The sequence below is a fragment of the Polypterus senegalus genome, chromosome 13 (genome assembly GCF_016835505.1).
Source record: "Polypterus senegalus isolate Bchr_013 chromosome 13, ASM1683550v1, whole genome shotgun sequence".
NCBI classification, from domain to species: domain Eukaryota; kingdom Metazoa; phylum Chordata; class Cladistia; order Polypteriformes; family Polypteridae; genus Polypterus; species Polypterus senegalus.
Window position 1 is genome coordinate 155,505,045 of NC_053166.1, and position 19,774 is coordinate 155,524,818.

The following is a 19,774-nucleotide window of genomic DNA, read 5'->3' on the forward strand; positions in this document are numbered from 1 at the left end:
CTAAATATAACGCGTCGTTTTTTGAGGAATTCTCTGACTTAATGTCAATTTTAATTACTAATTATGACACACTCCTAATAGTTGGCGACTTTAATTTTCATATAGATAATCAGTGTGATCTAAAAGTAAAAGAATTTATGAACCTCCTGGATTCTTTTGATTTGAGACAACTCATAAATCAGCCTACACATAAAGCAGGTCATACATTAGACTTAGTGATTACTAAAGGACTGAAAGTTGATATAAAACAGATCATTGATATTGGTCTATCAGACCATTTTCTTCTACTTTTAATATAGAAATAATGATAAAAACACTCATGAGAAGCATATTGTTAAAAACGCTTCTTTGATTCGCAGCAGCTTTAAAACTTACAAACATTTTAAGCAATCAGTCCGTTTATAGTGCCAGCTATAATAGCGAGGACAATGTAAATAGTAAGGTGGAAAGATTTAATTCTAAAGTGAGAGCTGCTGTTGACATAGTTGCACCTGAAAAGACAGTGAAAAAATCTTCTAGCATTGTATACCATGGAAGACCCAAAGAGTGTCTGATTTAAAGAGAACATGCCGTAGAGCTGAGCGTCAATGGAGGAAGAGTAAACTTACTATCCACCACGAAATATTAAAAGTCAAAATAACAGAATACAATAACACTGTCCGTCTTGAGAGACGCTGCTATTTCTCTAATATTATAAATAACAATGCTAGTAATCCTAGAGTCTTATTTTCAACAATTGATCGCCTACTAAACCCAGGTAGCTCAAAGGAATGCCTCCTAAGTGCTTCCAGTGAAACCTGTGAGGCTGTCGCTGTATTCTTCAATCAAAAATTAATGATATTAGAAATAACATAGTATATCTCCCCAACACTAAGGATCCCCTAAACCCCAACATCCTGTTATAAACAAATTAAACTCTTTCACTAGGATAGATTTACCTGATTTACAAAAATAATATCTCAATTAAAACCCTCCACCTCGTCCTTGACCCGATACCAACAAGGTTTTTCAAAGAAGTATCAGGCGTGCTAATTGATAATGTTCTTGACATAGTAAATTCGTCACTAGATACTGGGGTCTTCCCAGACTGTCTTAAGACTGCTGTAGTTAAACCCCTACTTAAGAAACATAATCTTGACCCTCGCTCTTGAAAATTTTAGACCCATCTCTAACTGCCCTTCTTAAGTAAAGTTCTAGAGAAGGCAGTCATTATGCAGTTAAATGACCACCTAAATAAACATGCTATTCTTGATAAATTTCAGTCAGGTTTTAGAACAAATCACAGCACAGAAACTGCACTCGTTAAAGTAGTAAATGACTTGCGGGTAAATGCAGACAGAGGCCATTTATCTGTTCTCATCCTCTTAGATCTGAGTGCTGCATTTGACACCATTGATCACAACATTCTTAGAAATCGCCTTAGTCAATGGGTGGGCCTCTCTGGCAGTGTCTTAAATTGGTTTGAATCCTACCTGACAGGGAGAAAATATTTTGTTAGTTGTGGGAATTACAACTCAAGACACATGATATCCAATATGGTGTTCCACAAGGCTCTATCCTGGGTCCGCTGTTATTCTCAATCTACATGCTTCCGTTAGGTCAGATTATCTCAGGGCACAACGTGAGCTACCACAGCTATGCTGATGACACACAGCTGTACTTATCAATAGCACCTGATGACCCGATTCTATTGATTCACTAACACAATGTCTGACTAGTATCTCAGAATGGATGAATAGTAATTTTCTCAAGTTAAATAAAGAGAAAACTGAAATTTTAGTGATCAGCAATAATGGATACAATGAGGCTATTAGAAATAAACTGGATACATTAGGATTAAAAGTCAAGACGGAGGTAAAAAGCTTAGGGGTGATTGTTGACTGTAATCTGAATTTTAAATCACATATTAATCAGATCATTAGGACAGCATTTTTCACTTAAGAAACATAAGTAAAGTTAGACCTCTTATATCACTGAAAGATGCTGAGAAATTAGTTCACGCGTTTGTTTTCAGTCGACTAGATTACTGTAGCACTCCTCTCAGGACTACCCAAAAAGATATAAATCGTTTGCAACTAGTGCAGAATGCAGCTGCTAGAATCCTAACTAGGAAAAGAAAATCAGAACACATTACTCCAGTTTTGATGTCACTACACTGGTTACCTGTGTCATTCAGAATTGACTTTAAAATTCTGCTTATGGTTTATAAAGCCTTAAATAATCTCGCCCCATCTTATATATCGGAATGTCTGACACCTTATATTCCAAATCGTAACCTCAGATCCTCAAATGAGTGTCTCCTTAGAATTCCAAGAACAAAACTTAAAAGAAGTGGTGAGGCGGCCTTCTGCTGTTATGCACCTAAAATCTGGAATAGCCTGCCAATAGGAATTCGCCAGGCTGATACAGTAGAGCACTTTAAAACACTGCTGAAAACACATTACTTTAACATGGCCTTTTTATAACTTCATTTTAATCGTAATTTAACTTAATCCTGATACTCTGTATGTTCAATTCATCATAACAACTATTCATGGTGGCTCTAAAATCGGTACTGACCCCTACTCTCTTTTCTGTTTCTTTTTCCGGTTTCTTTGTGGTGGTGGCCTGCGCCACCTCCACCTACTCAAAGCTTCATGATGCTCCAACAATGATGGACGGATTAAAAGGAAGAAGTCTACGTGACCATCATCATCATCAAGCCCTTCCGTGAGAACCCTAAATCCAAAGAGGACTGTTTCATTTATGTTAGGTAGAATGCCCAGAGGGACTGGGCGGTATCATGGTCTGGAATCCCTACAGATTTTATTTTTCTCCAGCCGTCTGGAGTTTTTGTTTTTCTGTCCCCCCTGGCCATTGAACCTTACTCTTATTCGATGTTAATGTTGATTTATTTTTTATAATTATGTCTTTCATTTTTCTATTCTTTAATATGTAAAGCACTTTGAGCTACTGTTTGTATGAAAATGTGCTATATAAATAAATGTTGTTGTTGTTGTTTATGGACCTTCAGATATCAACTTGATGCAGCTTTGGAGAATCGAGGTGAATAGGATGGACGAGCTTGTTGGGGTGAGTGACTTCTTCCTGGCTCAATTGTTCTAATATAGTGCTGATAGCCTTGAAACCATGAAGCTAATTGGTGCCACAGTGATGAGGGGTGATGAAGCTGAAAATGAGGAGACGAGTGCCAAGTAAGGAATGGAGCACAAGCAAAACACCAGGGGCCTCATGTATAAACAGTGCGTACGCACAGAAATGTTGCGTAAGAACTTTTCCACGTTCAAATTGCGATGTATAAAACCTACACTTGGCGTAAAGCCACGCACTTTTCCACGGTACCTCATACCTTGTCGTACGCAAGTTCTCCGCTCGGTTTTGCAGACTGGCGGCACCCAGCGTCAAAGCAGTGCTACTGTTCCTGTGTGGTTACTCCTTATTTTCCTGACGCGGCTTTATAAATACACTGAAACTAACCGCATATTGTTTATTAGTGTAATGCATCTGATTGTAATTAACTTGTAACAATATAATGGTCCACAGAATAGTCAAACTATTCCAAATACCATAACTGCTTTAGTGTTGTTACTCTCACTTCTTCTTCTTTCAGCTCCTCTTATTAGGAGTTGCCACAGCGGATCATCTTTTTCCATATTACTCTCACTGCACCACTCGGAGTATTTATATCACTGTATCTGAGTGTGAATCACAGCAGCAGCTGATTGGAAAGAGAATTATCGGTATACAGAATCAAGGACACGCTGTCTCAGCCACGGCAAAACGTTTCAAAGCCTTTCCTGTACGGACCTCGCGGTTCAGAAACAGTTTCGTCCCAAGAACTTTAAATGCACTCAATCAATTGCTCCTTGTAGAACTGTTTGGACTTATAAGTACAATCACCTCACTGTAAACTTGCACTACAGTTATAATATCTCACAACCTGAGCCACTTTATAAAGCGAGTATTTACATAAGATGACAATATCATTTTTAAAGGTGAAATGCAGCAAAATATGTTTATTAAATTATACAGATAAAACTTTAACTTCATTTAAATAATCTATATTCTTCACTGGGACTGGCGTGAAGGATAGAATAATTAAACATGTACTACGAAGATATTTCAATGTTCTTTAAACGTTTTGAAGAATCGGCGCTCTAAGCTTACAGGTAGCTTAACTTCTATTACAGAGCGAATTGTGCGGCGATCGGTTACTTGGGTAAAGAAAAGCACTGACTGCAGTGACGGCTACGCCAATATATATTGAATATAAAACAGAAAGAGAAAATAACAACAACACAGCTAAAAACGCAGCGACAAATTTCGGCAAAAGTTAAACGCTTGTGTCATGAGCACGAGGCGGCTATGCAGTGTCTACAACGGACGGCCATCCACTGTGCATAAGCTACTTTACTGACATTGACGGGCGAAGGAGCCACCGATTCTTCCTCTGCCCAGTGCCACCACAAGCCTAGAGCCGCCCCTGAGTACTGCTGCAATAAATTATTTCATCGAAGTGAAACACATGTTTAATAACGTGCTTTAACTTCTATCATCATAAAAATGATATCACGTATACATCTCAGTATTTGAGTTATTCAGAGAGCTGTAATATCACAAATGTAATGGACTCTGTGTCCTGTCGGAGGAAGAGAGCCGGTTTAAGAAGCAAGTAGTGATTCACACACACAGAGCACATAGAAGATCAAATACAAAACAAAGCATTTAACGTGCTACTTTATTTACGATGTGATTTGAGAAACTAGTAAATTAAACGATTTTAAGATGAAGTTTATGATGTTCTACTTTAGTGACAAAATAAACTACGTGATTAAAGTGGAAATGTCGAGATTGAAGTTGACATTTCGTGTTTTTTCCCCCACTCTGTGCCTTTTTTTCTCTGTACCCTAATAAGCTTTCATATGACACTCAGACAGTGGGCTACAACTCACCTTTTCGGCTGACTTTGATATGTGACTTCTTTTTATTTCCGCACAGTGCGATTTTTGAATGTGAGCTTTCAAGTTTCTCCAACACGCTATGTCACTCGATCAACTTCCTTTTGTTGATTATACCACGGTTTATTTGAACAAACGGTATGTTTTTCCTTTGCCTCCACTTGGTATTCGCTGAAATTCTTATATTTTCCCGTGCTTTTCCCATTGTCTTTTCACAGAAGGCTGCGCTTAAGGGCGATTTATATTGATTTGCATATTCAAAGAGGCGTAATTCTGGGAGGATTTGGGCGTTACATAAAGCGTGCCTGGCGTTAGTTTTCACGCTGATCGGATTTTATGTAGCGGAAGAAGCGTGGAAGTTAGATGCGCACAGATTCCTGCATCTGGATTTTCTGTGCGTAAGCACATTTCGCTTTTGTGCTTACGCCATGTTATAGTGCGAGTTCTACGCACGGCGTTATACATGAGGCCCCAGGGCTTTTCAGAGGTGATGATGTTATTTGACTGGAAGAGGTTCAACTGCCGATTACCCATCCATCCATTATCTCACATGTTTAGTCAGTGCCCTAATGGTGTTAAGTTGCCTAATAAGAACGAAATGAAGTTAAATTAATGCAAGGGTGACTAAAATGCCACCAACATCCACAAACATAAAAGCACAGATCAGCAGTCTTTGTTTCAGGTTAATGCTCAGCCTGGCACACAGGGGAGCACTTTATGAAATTAACTTTATGGCCCCGTGTCTGCTCCTTATAAGCCATTAGCACATTTTTAACATTGTTACCTTAAGCAAACCTAAACCAAAATCACAAGGACAATGCAGAATTATAAAAGAGAAAAACATATGCCCAAGAACAATCTGGACAAGAACACGCCATTCAGCCCAACAAAGCTTGCCAGTCCTGTTCACTTATTTCTTCCAAAAAACATCAAGTCGAGTTTTGAAAGTCCCTAAAGTCTTACTGTCTACCACACTACTTAGTCTCTTATTCCAAGTGTCTATCGTTCTTTGTGTAAAGAAAAACTTCCTAATGTTTGTTTGAAATTCACCCTTAACAAGTTTCCAACTGTGCCCCCGTGTTCTTGATCAATTCATTTTAAAGTCACCGTTTCGATCCACTGGACTAATTCCCTTCACTATTTTAAACACTTCAGTCAGGTCTCCTCTTTATCTTCTTTTGTTTAAACTGTAAAGGCTCAGCTCTTTTAATCTTTCCTCATAACTCATCCCCTGTAGTCGCTCTTCTCTGGACCTTCTCTAGCGCGGTTATGTACTTTTTGTACCCTGGAGACCAAAACTGCACTCAGAACTCCAGATGAAACCTCACCAGTGTGTTATAATGTTTGAGCAGAACCTCCTGTGACTTGTACTCCACACATCAGGGCGCTATATAACCTGACAGTCTGTTAGCCTTCTTAATGGCTTCTGATCACTGTCAGGAAGTCGATAGCTTAGAGTCCACTGTGACTCCTAAATCCTTCTCATAAGGTGGACTCTCAACTTGAGCAGCACAGCGGCACTCATACTATCTAGCAATCTAATGAAGCACTTTTTACACCTAATTATATAGCGCCTAGCGGAGTGGTGGCTCTGAGTGTCATCTCAGATCTGTGCCATCAATTGAAAGGTTGCCAGTTCAAGTCCCATAAACACCAGGAGTGACACCACTCCATTGGGCCCCTGAGCAAGCAAGGCCCTTAACCTGCATTTGCTCCATCCTGGGTATGACGTTAATCTTCATCCAGCCCTGCAAGCAGGTCCTCCAACCTGCAGGGAAAACTTGGGGGTTGATGACAGAATTGGCACTCCAGCCACCGTAAAAAAACCTCCGTGTTCAGTGTGGTGCTGAGGTGTCACCCGCTGCACAGCTGCACTCAGACCTCAAACCCTGTGGTTTGCGGTGTAATCAGCGTTTGCTCCCAGCCTCTCCTCTCTCTCTTTCACATTTCTCTGTCTACTCAATTAGTATTGCTTCTTGCTAATGAACTGAACCCATGGTACCATGTTGCCCAAGTACTGTAAATAAAATAAATGAAAATAATAAAATACACACGTGGACAAAATTGTTGGTACCCTTCAGTCAATGAAAGAAAAACTCAAAATGGTCACAGAAATAACTTTAATCTGACAAAAGTAATAATAAATAAAAATTCTATGAAATTTAACCAATGAAAGTCAGACATTGATTTTCAACCATGCTTCAACAGAATTATTTAAAAAAATAAACTCATGAAACAGGCCTGGACAAAAATGATGGTACCCCTAACTTAATATTTTGTTGCACAACCTTTTGAGGCAATCACTGCAATCAAACGATTCCTGTAACTGTCAATGAGACTTCTGCACTTCTCAGCAGGTATTTTGGCCCACTCCTCATGAGCAAACTGCTCCAGTTGTCTCAGGTTTGAAGGGTGCCTTTTCCAGACGGCATGTTTCAGCTCTTTCCAAAGATGCTCAATAGGATTGAGGTCAGGGCTCATAGAAGGCCACTTTAGAATAGTCCAATGTTTTCCTCTTAGCCATTCTTGGGTGTTTTTAGCTGTGTGTTTTGGGTCATTGTCCTGTTGCAAGACCCATGACCTGCGACTGAGACCAAGCTTTCTGACACTGGCCAGCACATTTCTCTCTAGAATCCCTTGATAGTCTTGAGATTTCATTGTACCCTGCACAGATTCAAGACACCCTGTGCCAGATGCAGCAAAGCAGCCCCAGAACATAACAGAGCCTCCTCCATGTTTCACAGAAGGGACAGTGTTCTTTTCTTGATATGCTTCATTTTTCCGTCTGTGAACATAGAGCTGATGTGCCTTGGCAAAAAGTTCAATTTTTGTCTCATCTGTCCATAGGACATTCTCCCAGAATCTTTGTGGCTTGTCCACATGTAGTTTGGCAAATTCCAGTCTGGCTTTTTTATGATTTGTTTTCAACAATGGTGTCCTCCTTGGTCGTCTCCCATGAAGTCCACTTTGGCTCAAACAACGACGGATGGTGCGATCTGACACTGATGTTCCTTGAGCTTGAAGTTCACCTTGGATCTCTTCAGAAGTTTTTCTGGGCTCTTTTGTTACCATTCGTATTATCCGTCTCTTTGATTTGTCATCAATTTTCCTCCTGCGGCCACGTCCGGGGAGGTTGGCTACAATCCCATGGATCTTAAATTTCTGAATAATATGTGCAACTGTAGTCACAGGAACATCAAGCTGCTTCGAGATGGTCTTATAGCCTTTACCTTTGACATGCTTGTCTATAATTTTCTTTCTAATCTCCTGAGACAACTCTTTCCTTCGCTTCCTCTGGTCCATGATGAGTGTGGTACACACCATGTCACCAAACAACACAGTGACTACCTGGAGCCCTATATGTAGGTCCACTGACTGATTACAAGATTGTAGACACCTGTGATGCTAATTAGTGGACACACCTTGGATTAACATGTCCCTTTGGTCACATTATTTTCAGTCTTTTCTAGGGGTACCATCATTTTTGTCCAGGCCTGTTTCATGAGTTTTTTTTTTTTTTATTAATTCTGTTGAGGCATGGTTGAAAATCAATGTCTGACTTTCATTGGTTAAATTTCATAGAATTTTTATTTATTATTACTTTTATCAGATTAAAGTTATTTCTGTGACCATTTTGAGTTCTTCTTTCATTGACTGAAGGGTACCAACAATTTTGTCCAGTAAGTAACAGCCCCGGTACTCACCCTGGATTGTTTTTATTCTGCTTTGTCGTTCATCCCTAACAGGCCACAGGCTACTGGTTTGTTACCCGCCTCGGCTTTTTTCACTTAACTTGCTCAGGTGCCAACTGTAAAAATGCCTGTCAGTAGATGCAATGTATCCCAAGTCACACCGGATAAAGGCTATACAATACAATACAGTTTATTTTTGTATAGCCCAAAATCACACAGGAAGTGCCGCAATGGGCTTTAACAGGCCCTGCCTTTTGACAGCCCCCCAGCCTTGACTCTCTGAGAAGACAAGGAAAAACTCCCAATAAAAACCTTGTAGGAAAATGGAAGAAACCTCGGGAAAGGCAGTTCAAAGAGACCCCTTTCCAGGTAGGTTGGGCGTGCAGTGGGTGTCAAAAGTAGGGGGTCAATACAATACAATACACAGAACAGAACAATTCCTTAATACAGCATAATAATAAAAATTTTAGAAGTACGGTTTAACAGTAGATGATATGACATAATTAGGTTTGGATATTTTTAGAGTCCTGGAGACCTCATCCATCAGCTGCCTCCCCATTTGGCCATGCCACGGCTAAAACGTTGCTCCGATGAAAGGACCCCTCTTTTTTTCTTTTTTATAGAATAATAAAAGCCCAATGTCATGTGAAGATACACCACAGACAGAACAGATGGCCATCATGAACAAAGCAGCTCACCCCCTCTCTGACACAACAACATTGAAAACTTTTAGTCAACGAATTACTTAATTATGAAGAAACTACTGGGGCTTTGTGACGCCAATGGCAATACACCTTCATGGTGCCTCGCTCGGACTGCTCTATTATCATTAGCCAAGTTAGGAGCCTGTCATTCTTATGTGTGCTTAAATTGAGTGGTTTGTTATAAAATTTCAATTTCTACTTGGGACATGTAATGTTCTACAAATCTATCTAACCGGGGTTTGAAAATCTGGCCCCAGCCGTTACACCACAGTCAAAGATGCACAGATCTCGGCCACTCTGACATTCAGTCATCAAACAATTACTAAAGGCTCTGACCACATCTGCAGCATCATTCTTGCCACTTCAGTACGCCAGGCTATTTGCATTGCTGAGCAGGTGCCCACCCCAGGGGGGGCGGGGTGGTTGAGTAGTTGAACGGCAGGCTTTTGATTCGCTCTCACTGTGGCGTGTCCTCGTCCCATCACAACTGAGGGTTAGGTTACATGGAGGGGGACCCTGCACAAGGTGCCCACAGTGCACCTCATCTCCATCCCTTAACCTCCCATTCATTTCTAGAAGGTCCATGATGTGATAAATTCACTGTATACTTGTTATATTAGAATTCTAGATAGATAGACAGATAGATGTAAAAAGGCGCTATATACAAGAAAGACATATACACGTGAAAGGTGCTACAGAAGTGACAGACAGGTGAACAGGTTTGAAAGGTTTGAATAAGACAAAGACATGAAAGGTGTTATAAGAGGCAGATACGATACTGTAGATATAAAAAGAGACGTGAAAGGTGTTATATAAACGAGACATGTGAAAGGCTGTAGACAGATAGACAGACACGTGAACAGTTCTACGTAAGAAACCGAGAGAGATAGGTAAATCAACAGGTGTAAAAGGTGCTATATAAAAGAGACAGATAGGCTTGAAGGGTGCTATACATGACACTGATGGGTGTGGAAGGTACTATCTGACACACAGGCAAGTAAGTGTGAAAGATTTTGTAAAAGATATACAGTCATGGCCGAAATTAACGGCACCCCTGGAACTTTCCCAGAAAATTGTTGCAGTTCCAAATGTTTTGGTATCCACGTGTTTATTTCCTTTATGTGCATTGGAACAACACAAAAAAACAGAGAAAAAAAAGCCAAATCTGACATCATGTCACAAAAAACTCAAAAACCGGGCTGGACAAAATTATTGGCACCCTCAACTTAATATTTGGTTGTACGCCCTTTGGAACAAATAACTGAAATCAAGCGCTTCCTACAACCATCAACAAGCTTGTTACGCCTCTCAACTGGAATTTCTGACCGCTCTTCTTTTGCCAACTGCTCAAGGTCTCTCAGATTTGAAGGGCGCCTTCTCCCAACAGCAATTTCGAGATCTCTCCATAAGTCAGCGTTTCTCAACCTTTAAGTATTTGCGACCCGAGTTTTCATAACAGTTTTAATCGCGCCCTCCTAACGTTTTTTTTAAAGGAGCCCACTAATACCAATTTGTTCTTTTTTAATTAATGATATATCATAGAGGCATATTTTATTATGCCTACTTAACTTTTATCGACACTTATCTAACTCTATATTTATTTTTCTAGTTTCAGAATGTAGTTTAAGTTAATTTGTTTTAGTTTCAATAGATGTATTTTCATATTTTTGATTCTTGTTTTCTTTTTTTCACATCTTCGCGCCCCCCTAAGGGTGCCCGCCCCACAGTTTGAGAACCACTGCCATAAGTGTTCAATCGGATTGCTGGCCGCTTCAGAACTCTCCGGCGCTTTGTCTTCAACCATTTCTGGGTGCTTTTTGAGGTATGTTTTGGGGTCATTGTCCTGCTGGAACACCCATGACCTCTGACGCAGACCCAGCTTTCTGACACTGGGCCCTACATTGAGCCCCAATATCTTTTGGTAGTCTTCAGATTTCGTGATGCCTTGCACACAGTCAAGGCATCCAGTGCCAGAGGCAGCAAAACATCCCCAAAACATCTTAGAACCTCCACCATGTTTGGCCGTAGGTACCGTGTTGTTCTTTTCTTCGTAGGCCTCATTCTGTTTTCTGCAAACAGTAGAATGATGAGCTTTACCAAAAAGCTCTACCTTGGTCTCATCTGTCCAAAAGGATTTTGGCTTCCTCGAGTACATGTTGGCAAACTCCAGTCTGGCTTTTTTATGTTTGTGTCAGCAGTGGGATTCTCCTGGCTCTCCTACCATAGCATTTCATTTTGTTCAGATGTCGACGGATAGTTGGAGCTGACACTGTTGCACCCCGAGTCTGCAGAACTGCTTGAATATGTTTTGAAGTCGATTGGGGCCGTTTATCCACCATTCGGACTGTCCTTCGTTGCAGTCTTTTATCAATTTTTCTCTTCCATCCGCGTCCAGGGAGATTAGCTACAGTGCCATGTGTTGTGGACTTCTTGATTATGTTGCACACAATGGACAAAGGAACATGAAGATCTCTGGAGATGGACTTGTAGCCTTGAGATTGTTATTTTTCCCACAGTTTGTTCTCAAGTCCTCAGACAATCCTCTGCTCTTCTTTCTGTTCTCCATGCTTAGTGTGGCCCACTCGGACACACAACAGAAAGGCTGAGTCCACTTGCCTCCATTTTAACTGGCTTCAGGTGTGATTGCTATGTTGCCAGCACCTGTTTCTTGCCACAGGTGAGTTCAAACGAGCGTCATATGCTTGAAGTAAAACGATTCATCCACAATTTTCAAAAGGTGCCAATAACTTTGTCCGGCTCATTTTTGGAGTTTTGTGTGACATGATGTCAGATTTGTCTTTTTTTCTCTGTTTTTTTGTGTTGTTGCAATGCACATAAAGGAAATAAACACGTGGATACCAAAACATTTGTTACTGCAACAATTTTCTTGGAGAAATGGTGCACTTTCTGGGAAAATTCCAGGGGTGCCGATAATCTCGGCAATGACTGTAGATGAGAAAAGTGAGACAGACAGACAGGTGCGAAAGGTGCTATATGACAAATAGATATGAACGGTGCTATATCAGAGAAACAAATATAGGTGTGAAATGTACTATATAAAATATGTATAAATAGACATGTGAAAGGTGATACATCAGAGATGGATAAAGAGATGTGAAATGTTCTGTATAACAGACAGACAGGTGTCAAAGGTGCTATATGACTGAGAGGTATGACATTTGCTGTATAAAAGACACTGTATAATTATAGCAGGTGTAAAAAGTGCAGATATTTTTTTTACAAGCTCTTGCACTTATGAGTCCAGTATGCTCTACAATGAGTTCCAAAATGAAATGGGCAATGCAACATAAAACAGAGAAACATCATCCATTCGTCCTCGCTATACTAGCACATATACACAGGATCTCCAAGAGTCTCTACAATAGAAAAGCAAACTTTCTTTTTCAGCTTTCGTTTGGAAGCTCTGGTCTGGGAACACATCAAGGTCATCAGGTAAAGGTACCCTTTATTTGGGAGTGTTTTTTGGTTCTTGACAATGTAAAAGGTAGACATTTCTACAGAGGCCAGTTCCCATGGTGCATGATACACAAAAAGAACCGAAAGAATGCCTTCAATTAAGTCAGGCGGCAGTCCTTTTCAATAAGGAAGAAGCCCCCCAATAAAAGGGTTTGGGGGCGTCTGATGTCACATCACATCACTAAAGGCAGCCCAGCTCTGCTCAAATCAACCAGCACACCCAGTAGGTCGCTGCCCTTTACGTCGCTCTATCAGTTGTGCCGCCCCCCCTCCTATCCCAGCACACATTCGCTCTTTTATTCACTGCTGTGAATTTACTCCCGTTTTAATTAAGTAATGTAAAGACGACTCAACGTGTAGTTTCTACCTTTGAAAAGAATCATCAATGACAAAGTCGCCACAACTGACACGCCCGGGTGTGAACAACTGAACAGCTCACACGCCGTCAGCTGGGTGGTCTTTCGGGCGACCTGGACTCTGCCGCGGACGGCCGCGCCTGCCGAGCTGTCAAATAATTCAAAAAGCAAGCGAGCAATTTAAAGCAGCACTCGAGCGTCAAGGTTTAAAATGCCAAGTCGGGGCCTACCATATCATCCTGACGAACAGCTCAAAAGCCCCAGGAAATACCAGGTCATCGCTGGCAATTCCCCAACGCCTGCCGAACACGACCAGACCCGGCATGTCCGCTGGAGGTGTCCGTGCTCCTCGCTCTCTCAGCAGTCACTTAAGTCACTCGAGTCCGAGGCTTATCGCGCCAACCAGGCCGCACCCCAAGCAAAGTTCTTCACCGCCGCACCGGGCGGCTCATAAGACCGCGACTGACAGCCCTCGCTTCACTTCCACCTCCTCGGTCTCTCTTCTCTGTTTGTTTTCCTGTCTCCTCAATGGCGTCTTTCTCCTTCTTGTTTCACAATAACCAACTCGAAGTGTTGTGTCACTGCGATGAAGAACAGAACTGATGGAGAACACCACAGTCTGTCGAGCTCTTTCAAAGATCCACCCAACCGAGAGCCGTCAGACGAGGTATCACGCAGGTCTGAAAATATCTGCTGTTTTCCTGAACTCTTCCTCCACCCAAAAAGTGTCTCTACGCAGAGACAACGCCGCTGTAAACAGCCGCCAAACCTCTGATTTGTGGCGTGCAGCGATAGAATGGCTTCCCGGAGAGCGGGGACCTGCGAGTTCAAGGGTTCCGGCTTGACAACTTATTATTATTGTTACAATGTAACTGATTATTATGACTATTTTTATAATATTTGGCTAAACCTTTTATCCAGTGTGACATTATAAGTGTTGATAACAGACCGGTCAGGGCGGTTACTGACAGTCTCGTGCTTTAAGCTCCTATGCAGCCTGTGAGGGATGAACAGCAAGTCAGAACAACCAATCAAACGCGAGCGTCAGGGGCCGCGTAGCTGATTGCGTCACTGGCTTTATATTCGATTGTTGGATTTACAGTATTTGTGATTTCATTTACAGCGCTTGGGTTCAATGCAGGATCCGTTCGCAAGAGGTAGAGGTAATACTGACTGGGGAGACAAAGCAACATGAAAGGCACTATATGATAGAAAGATAGATAGGAAAGTCACTGTATAATAGGCGTAAAAGGTGTAGTACTGTATTAGACACAGAGATATTATGTTGCGCCTTTCACATATCCAAGAAAAAGCATTGACTAGACCAGGGGTGACGAACTCCAGGCCTGGTGGGCCGCAGTGGCTACAGGTTTTCATTCTAACCCTTTTCCTAATCGGTGACCAGTTTTCACTGCTAATTACCTTTTCCCCATCACTTTAATAGCCCTGTTAGAAGAGTTCAGTCCTCTGAATTGATTCCTTTCTTCATTAAATGCCAGCCAAGCAGAAATTAGATGTGAAGCGAGCTAACAGACGACCTGCTAAACTGAGGCTTCAAACTCCAACCAATTTCACTCCAATCCAATGGCGTAGCAAGGAGGGGGTGGTCCGCCCTGGGCGGCACATTTTTGGGGACGGCTTTATTGGCCAAAAGGCTCAGTGCAATTCGTGTGTATGCAGCAGTGTTCGGAAAAATATCACTCATGTATGAAAAAAGTCAAATTCTCTGATTTTTAACCACAAGTGCTTGAAAAATAATGTTCAGACTGTCCTTCTGCATTAGACACAGCAGTTGAAATTTATGAGGAAATGACAAAAATAATCATAAACATTACACCGATAATAATTTCTAGGAAGATAAACAACTAATTTATAATTTCGTTCCGTTATTAATCCGAAAACATCCCTACCTATCACTTGTACCCTATTTTGGTTCTGTTTTTCGTAGCGTAATTCTATTAAACTAATAATTAAAACACGGCTTATCAGTGCGTCGATACTATATTCTTGTCTAGTTGATGCTTATCAATGTAGAGTATATAAAAAAAAATATTGCTGTTTCTTTATATATGAATAGATCTATGCAAAATGTATCTTAATTTTTCTCTATACGGCATTTTAATTTTCTATTTAATAGTTCAACATATTCAGATATGTTGGAGGGCGGCAAATTGAAGCCCCGCCCCGCACGGCACGAACTCGAGCTACGCCGCTGCTCCAATCACTTTCTTAATGAGAAGCCGATTGTCGCTGTTAATTAAACCCGTTATTTAATTCCATGGCTCGCCGCTGCTCTCATTCTGCCACAGCACCCATTTCGAAAACTGTTGTTTTTCTGCCCTTTTAAGAGCACCAATGTCAAAATATTTTGGTGACCCGAGAGATCAACCTTACTGAGACCTTCAGCTCTCTTTAATTTCAGATATTGTGCGATGGGGCACAGGGGAGCTGGTCATGTGCTGGATTGTTTTGTGTCTCATTATTGTTTGGCTGCTATTTGAAGAAAAAGAAACAACTATGGGGCCCGAGTCAAGTTAATTAAAAGAAGTAATGAGCAGCAAAAACTGGTCACTAATTAAAAAGGTGGTAAGAAAGAAAACCTGCAGCTACTGTGGCACTTGAGGCCTGGAGTTCGCCACCCCTGTCTTAAGGGTTTATATTTCACGCCTGGACAAACTTGTTAAGAAGGCAGGCGCCATTGTAGGATTAAAGTTGGACAGTTTAACATCTGTGGCAGAGCGACGGGCACTAAGCAAACTCCTGTCAATCATGAAGAATCCACTGCATCCACTGAACAGTGTCATCTCCAGGCACAGGAGTAGCTTCAGTGACAGACTTTTGTCACCGTCCTGCTCCACTGACAGACTGAGGAGATCGTTCCTCCCGCACACTATACGACTCTTCAATTCCACCCGGGGGAGTAAATGCTAACATTAATTTTATTTTAATTTTTTTCATTTTTATTACTATTTAATTTAATATTGTTTCTTTGTATCAGTATACTGCTGCTGGATTATGTGAATTTCCCCTTGGGATTAATAAAGTATCTATCTATCTAAAACAATAAGAAATACATTTATCATAGTGAATAATAAAAGAACAGCGTCATCTTTTAAGAAAAAGCTTAGAAGGATATGAGACTCCAGCACATGCCGGGTGCACATCGGACCAGGGTTCAAATTCAACTCTTACACTTTATTTTCAGATATTGTATGATGGACCCCAGTTGTTTTGGCTCATTTTGTGTCTCATTATTGTTTGGCTGCCAATTAAGGGAAAAGAAACAACTATGGGGCCTGAGTCAAGTTAATTAAAAGAAGTAATCAGCAGCAAAAACTGGTCACTAATTAAGAAGATGGTAAGAATGAAAACCTGCAGCCACTGTGGCACTTGAGGCCTGGAGTTGGGACACCCCTGGACTAGACAGACGTGACGCTCTTAGATGAATGTACAGTGGCATGCAAAAGTTTGGGCTCCCTTGCTTAAAATGTTTGTTACTGTGAATAGTTAAGTGAGCAGAAGGTGAATTGATCACCAAAAGGCATCCAGTTAAAAGTGACACTTTTCTTTTCAGCTTTTTATGCAAGATTAGTGTATTGTTTTTATTTTATACAATTGTACAGTGAAAAAAAAGGAAAGGAGTTCCAAGGAACAGTTTGGGCACCCGAGGTATTTTAGGTCTCAGACTTTCATTAGCTCTTTAGGACTATGGCTTGTTCACAGTTATTGTTAGGAAACCCCAGGTGATGCAAATGTCAAAACCGTGTAAATTCTCAGACTCCTCACACCTTTTGTCCCAACAATCAGCAGCCAGGGGCTCCTCTAAGCAGCTACCTGGCACTCTGAACAAATAATAGAATTGATGCCCGCCAAGCAGGAGAAGGTAACAAGACGACAGCCAAGCATTTTTGGGTCGCAGTTTCCTCGGTTTTTGACATTATTAAGAAATGGAAGGCGAAAAGGAATGGCGGAGGTTGAGTTGATGTCTGGAAGACCCAAAAAACTTTCTAAAAACAGCAAAATATAAACCCCCATCTAATTGTAGCCTCTGGAGTGGTGGTGCACTGTTTGACACCTGAACAAATAGGACCTTCACGGCAGAAGAAAACGTCTCCTGCATCCTACTAGCCTACTGAAGTTTGCAAATGAAGAGCTAAACAAGCCTCGTGCATTTTGGAAACATGAACTTTTTGACCACACCGTGCAAAGGTATGCTTGGTGAAAAAAAGGGCATCGAATTCCAGGAAAAGAACGCGTCTCCAACTAATTAAGCATGGCGGGGGATTGATCAGACTTTGGGCTCGTGTTGCAGCCATTGGGAAGCCAGGGAAGAATGGATTCAAATAAATACCAGCAAATTCTGGAAGCAAATATCACACCATCTGTCGAAATGCTGAAGGTGAGAAGAGGACGGGGTCCTACCACAAGGTAACGAGCTAAAACGCACCTCCAGATCTACAACGGGATACCTCGAGAGGCACAAACTGACAGAAAATCTGTGGAGAGATCTCAAAAGAACAGTGCAGGCAAGACGGCCCAAGAATCCTACAGAATTAGAAGCCTTTTGCAAGGACAAATGAAGAAAAATACCCCCAGGTAAGAACTGAAAGACTCTTAGCTGGCTACAAAAAGAGTTTACAAGCTCGCCAAAGGGGGGTCTTACGAAGTACTGGACCATATCACAGGCCCTTTTCATTTTTTTGTGGTATTTTGTACCTTAGAATGATGGAAATAAAAATGTAATCTTGCTTAAAATATTGAAGAAATGTGTCACCTTTAACTTGATGGCTTTTGGTGATCACTTCATCTTCTGCTCACTTAACTATTCATTCTAAGCAAGGGGGCCCAGACTTTTGCATGCCATCATGTAATGACCGATAATTGTGAAAGGCACTATAGAACAGACATTAAAGGAGATGTACAATAGAGGGGTGCCATACAGTTATAATAGGTGTAAAATCAGATACCTCGATAGGCCTGAAAGGCGCTATATATCGGATAGATCGCACTTTACTTGTCCCAAAGGCGTTCTGAGGAGCCCCAGTCGTGTTTCGTTCGCAGCCTTCTGTTGGTCGACAGGCCTCAGTGCTGGTGTGCTGCTTTGGTCGTGATGGCCGTCACTTTGTCTACATTCTGTCCTCTCGTAATTTTGCCTTCTTAATTTTGTTGTTGATTTGGTGGTCCTCTCTCTTGTGATGTTACCAGCCCACCACAGAGCTGTAGAACATGAGTGGTCTCCACCCCTGACATTCTAGAACTTTACCAGTTGTACAGAGTCTCATTTGGTGAAGCGTGACCAATTTGTTCCACGTGTCTAGGGGTCTCCATGTGAAGTAAAACATTGTGACATTTGTGTTAAACGTCCCCCTCACAAGTTCCCATCCACGTCCCCTTTGAAGAACTCATTTTTTTGTGAGAACTAGGATGTGCCCGATTTTGAACCCTTCAGTCTTTTTAATCTCCATTTGCTTCAAGTTTAGAGGATCAGCTCCTTCAGTCTTTCCACAAAGCTCATGCCAGCAATTCCCAATTTCTTAGAATATGGAGACCCCTGTAACAGACACATAGCAGCCAGCCGGACACACAGACACTTCTTTTATTAAGGCAGATGAGCCCATTTATGTCCGTCTGGCGGTTCCTCTCTTTTGGAAGTTTGTCTGTCTGGCTGCTCGGTCTCCATTATATGCCACCTGGCATGGGATTTATAAAAGCAGCGCTAAATGTTTGTGATGCGCCATCTGTTGGAGAACAGAGACGTAACGACCAGACGGACACACAGATAACCTGTCCTTTTATTAAGGTGGATAAGCTTGTTGGACTCAAGATTTCGGTTTTACGTGTAAACTTGTTAAGCATGTGAGCCTTGCATCTTCTTGACAAACACCTTTTGAATGTTTTATTAAAATTGTGGCTTGTAATTATGACAAGCATTTTATTTTCTTTTATGTTGTATGATGGATAAGATTATGTACACATTATTACCAAAATAATTAAATGGGAATAGTTAATGAAGGACAGCCAACATAATTACATTATTAGTTAAAAAACAGTAAAACCTGTGGTCTGCAGTTTAACTGTTACAAAAATAAAATAAGCAGGGGGTAACTTGGGTTGCCAGATGCCCCTTATATACGGGACATGGCCCATATTTGATCATTTTGTCTCCTGTCCTGTACTGTCCTTTCAGGGACACCCACATGCCATATTTAGTTCATTTCCACATTTCGTAATAAAAATATATTTTTACTACCTTATTACGGTACTTAGTTGTAACTTTATAAGTAATTATACTTTTTCTCAGATTCTCTTGATGAAAATAACCCAAATTTAATGAGGAAACGAGTGTTTGCTGCCTGTTTGCACCTCGTTCAGTTGCTGTGCTTGGCTGAGGACGGCGACACTCTTGGCGTTTTGTTCTCCAGCCGCTCCGCTCTGCAGTTCTGGATCAGCACTGCAACACACAGCATCGACAAAGGGTGTTGGTACTACTCGCCACAGAACTTAAAAACTAATCCATCCATCCATCCCAAGATGCCAAAACGTAAATTTCGTGATGAATATTCCAGCGGATGGACATTTGTCAAACA

At 41.3% G+C, this 19,774-nt stretch overlaps 1 protein-coding gene across 1 annotated transcript in view; it reads right to left on the bottom strand.

The window, feature by feature from the left end:
• daglb (diacylglycerol lipase, beta) overlaps positions 1–14,191 on the bottom strand; it is a 39,582-nt gene extending 25,391 nt beyond the window's left edge. The window contains exon 1 of the mRNA XM_039774417.1: positions 13,418–14,191. Within this exon, the coding sequence (XP_039630351.1) occupies positions 13,418–13,512 (95 nt within the window). The 5' untranslated portion in view covers positions 13,513–14,191. The remainder of the gene's footprint in view (positions 1–13,417) is intronic.
• Positions 14,192–19,774: the final 5,583 nt, after the last annotated feature.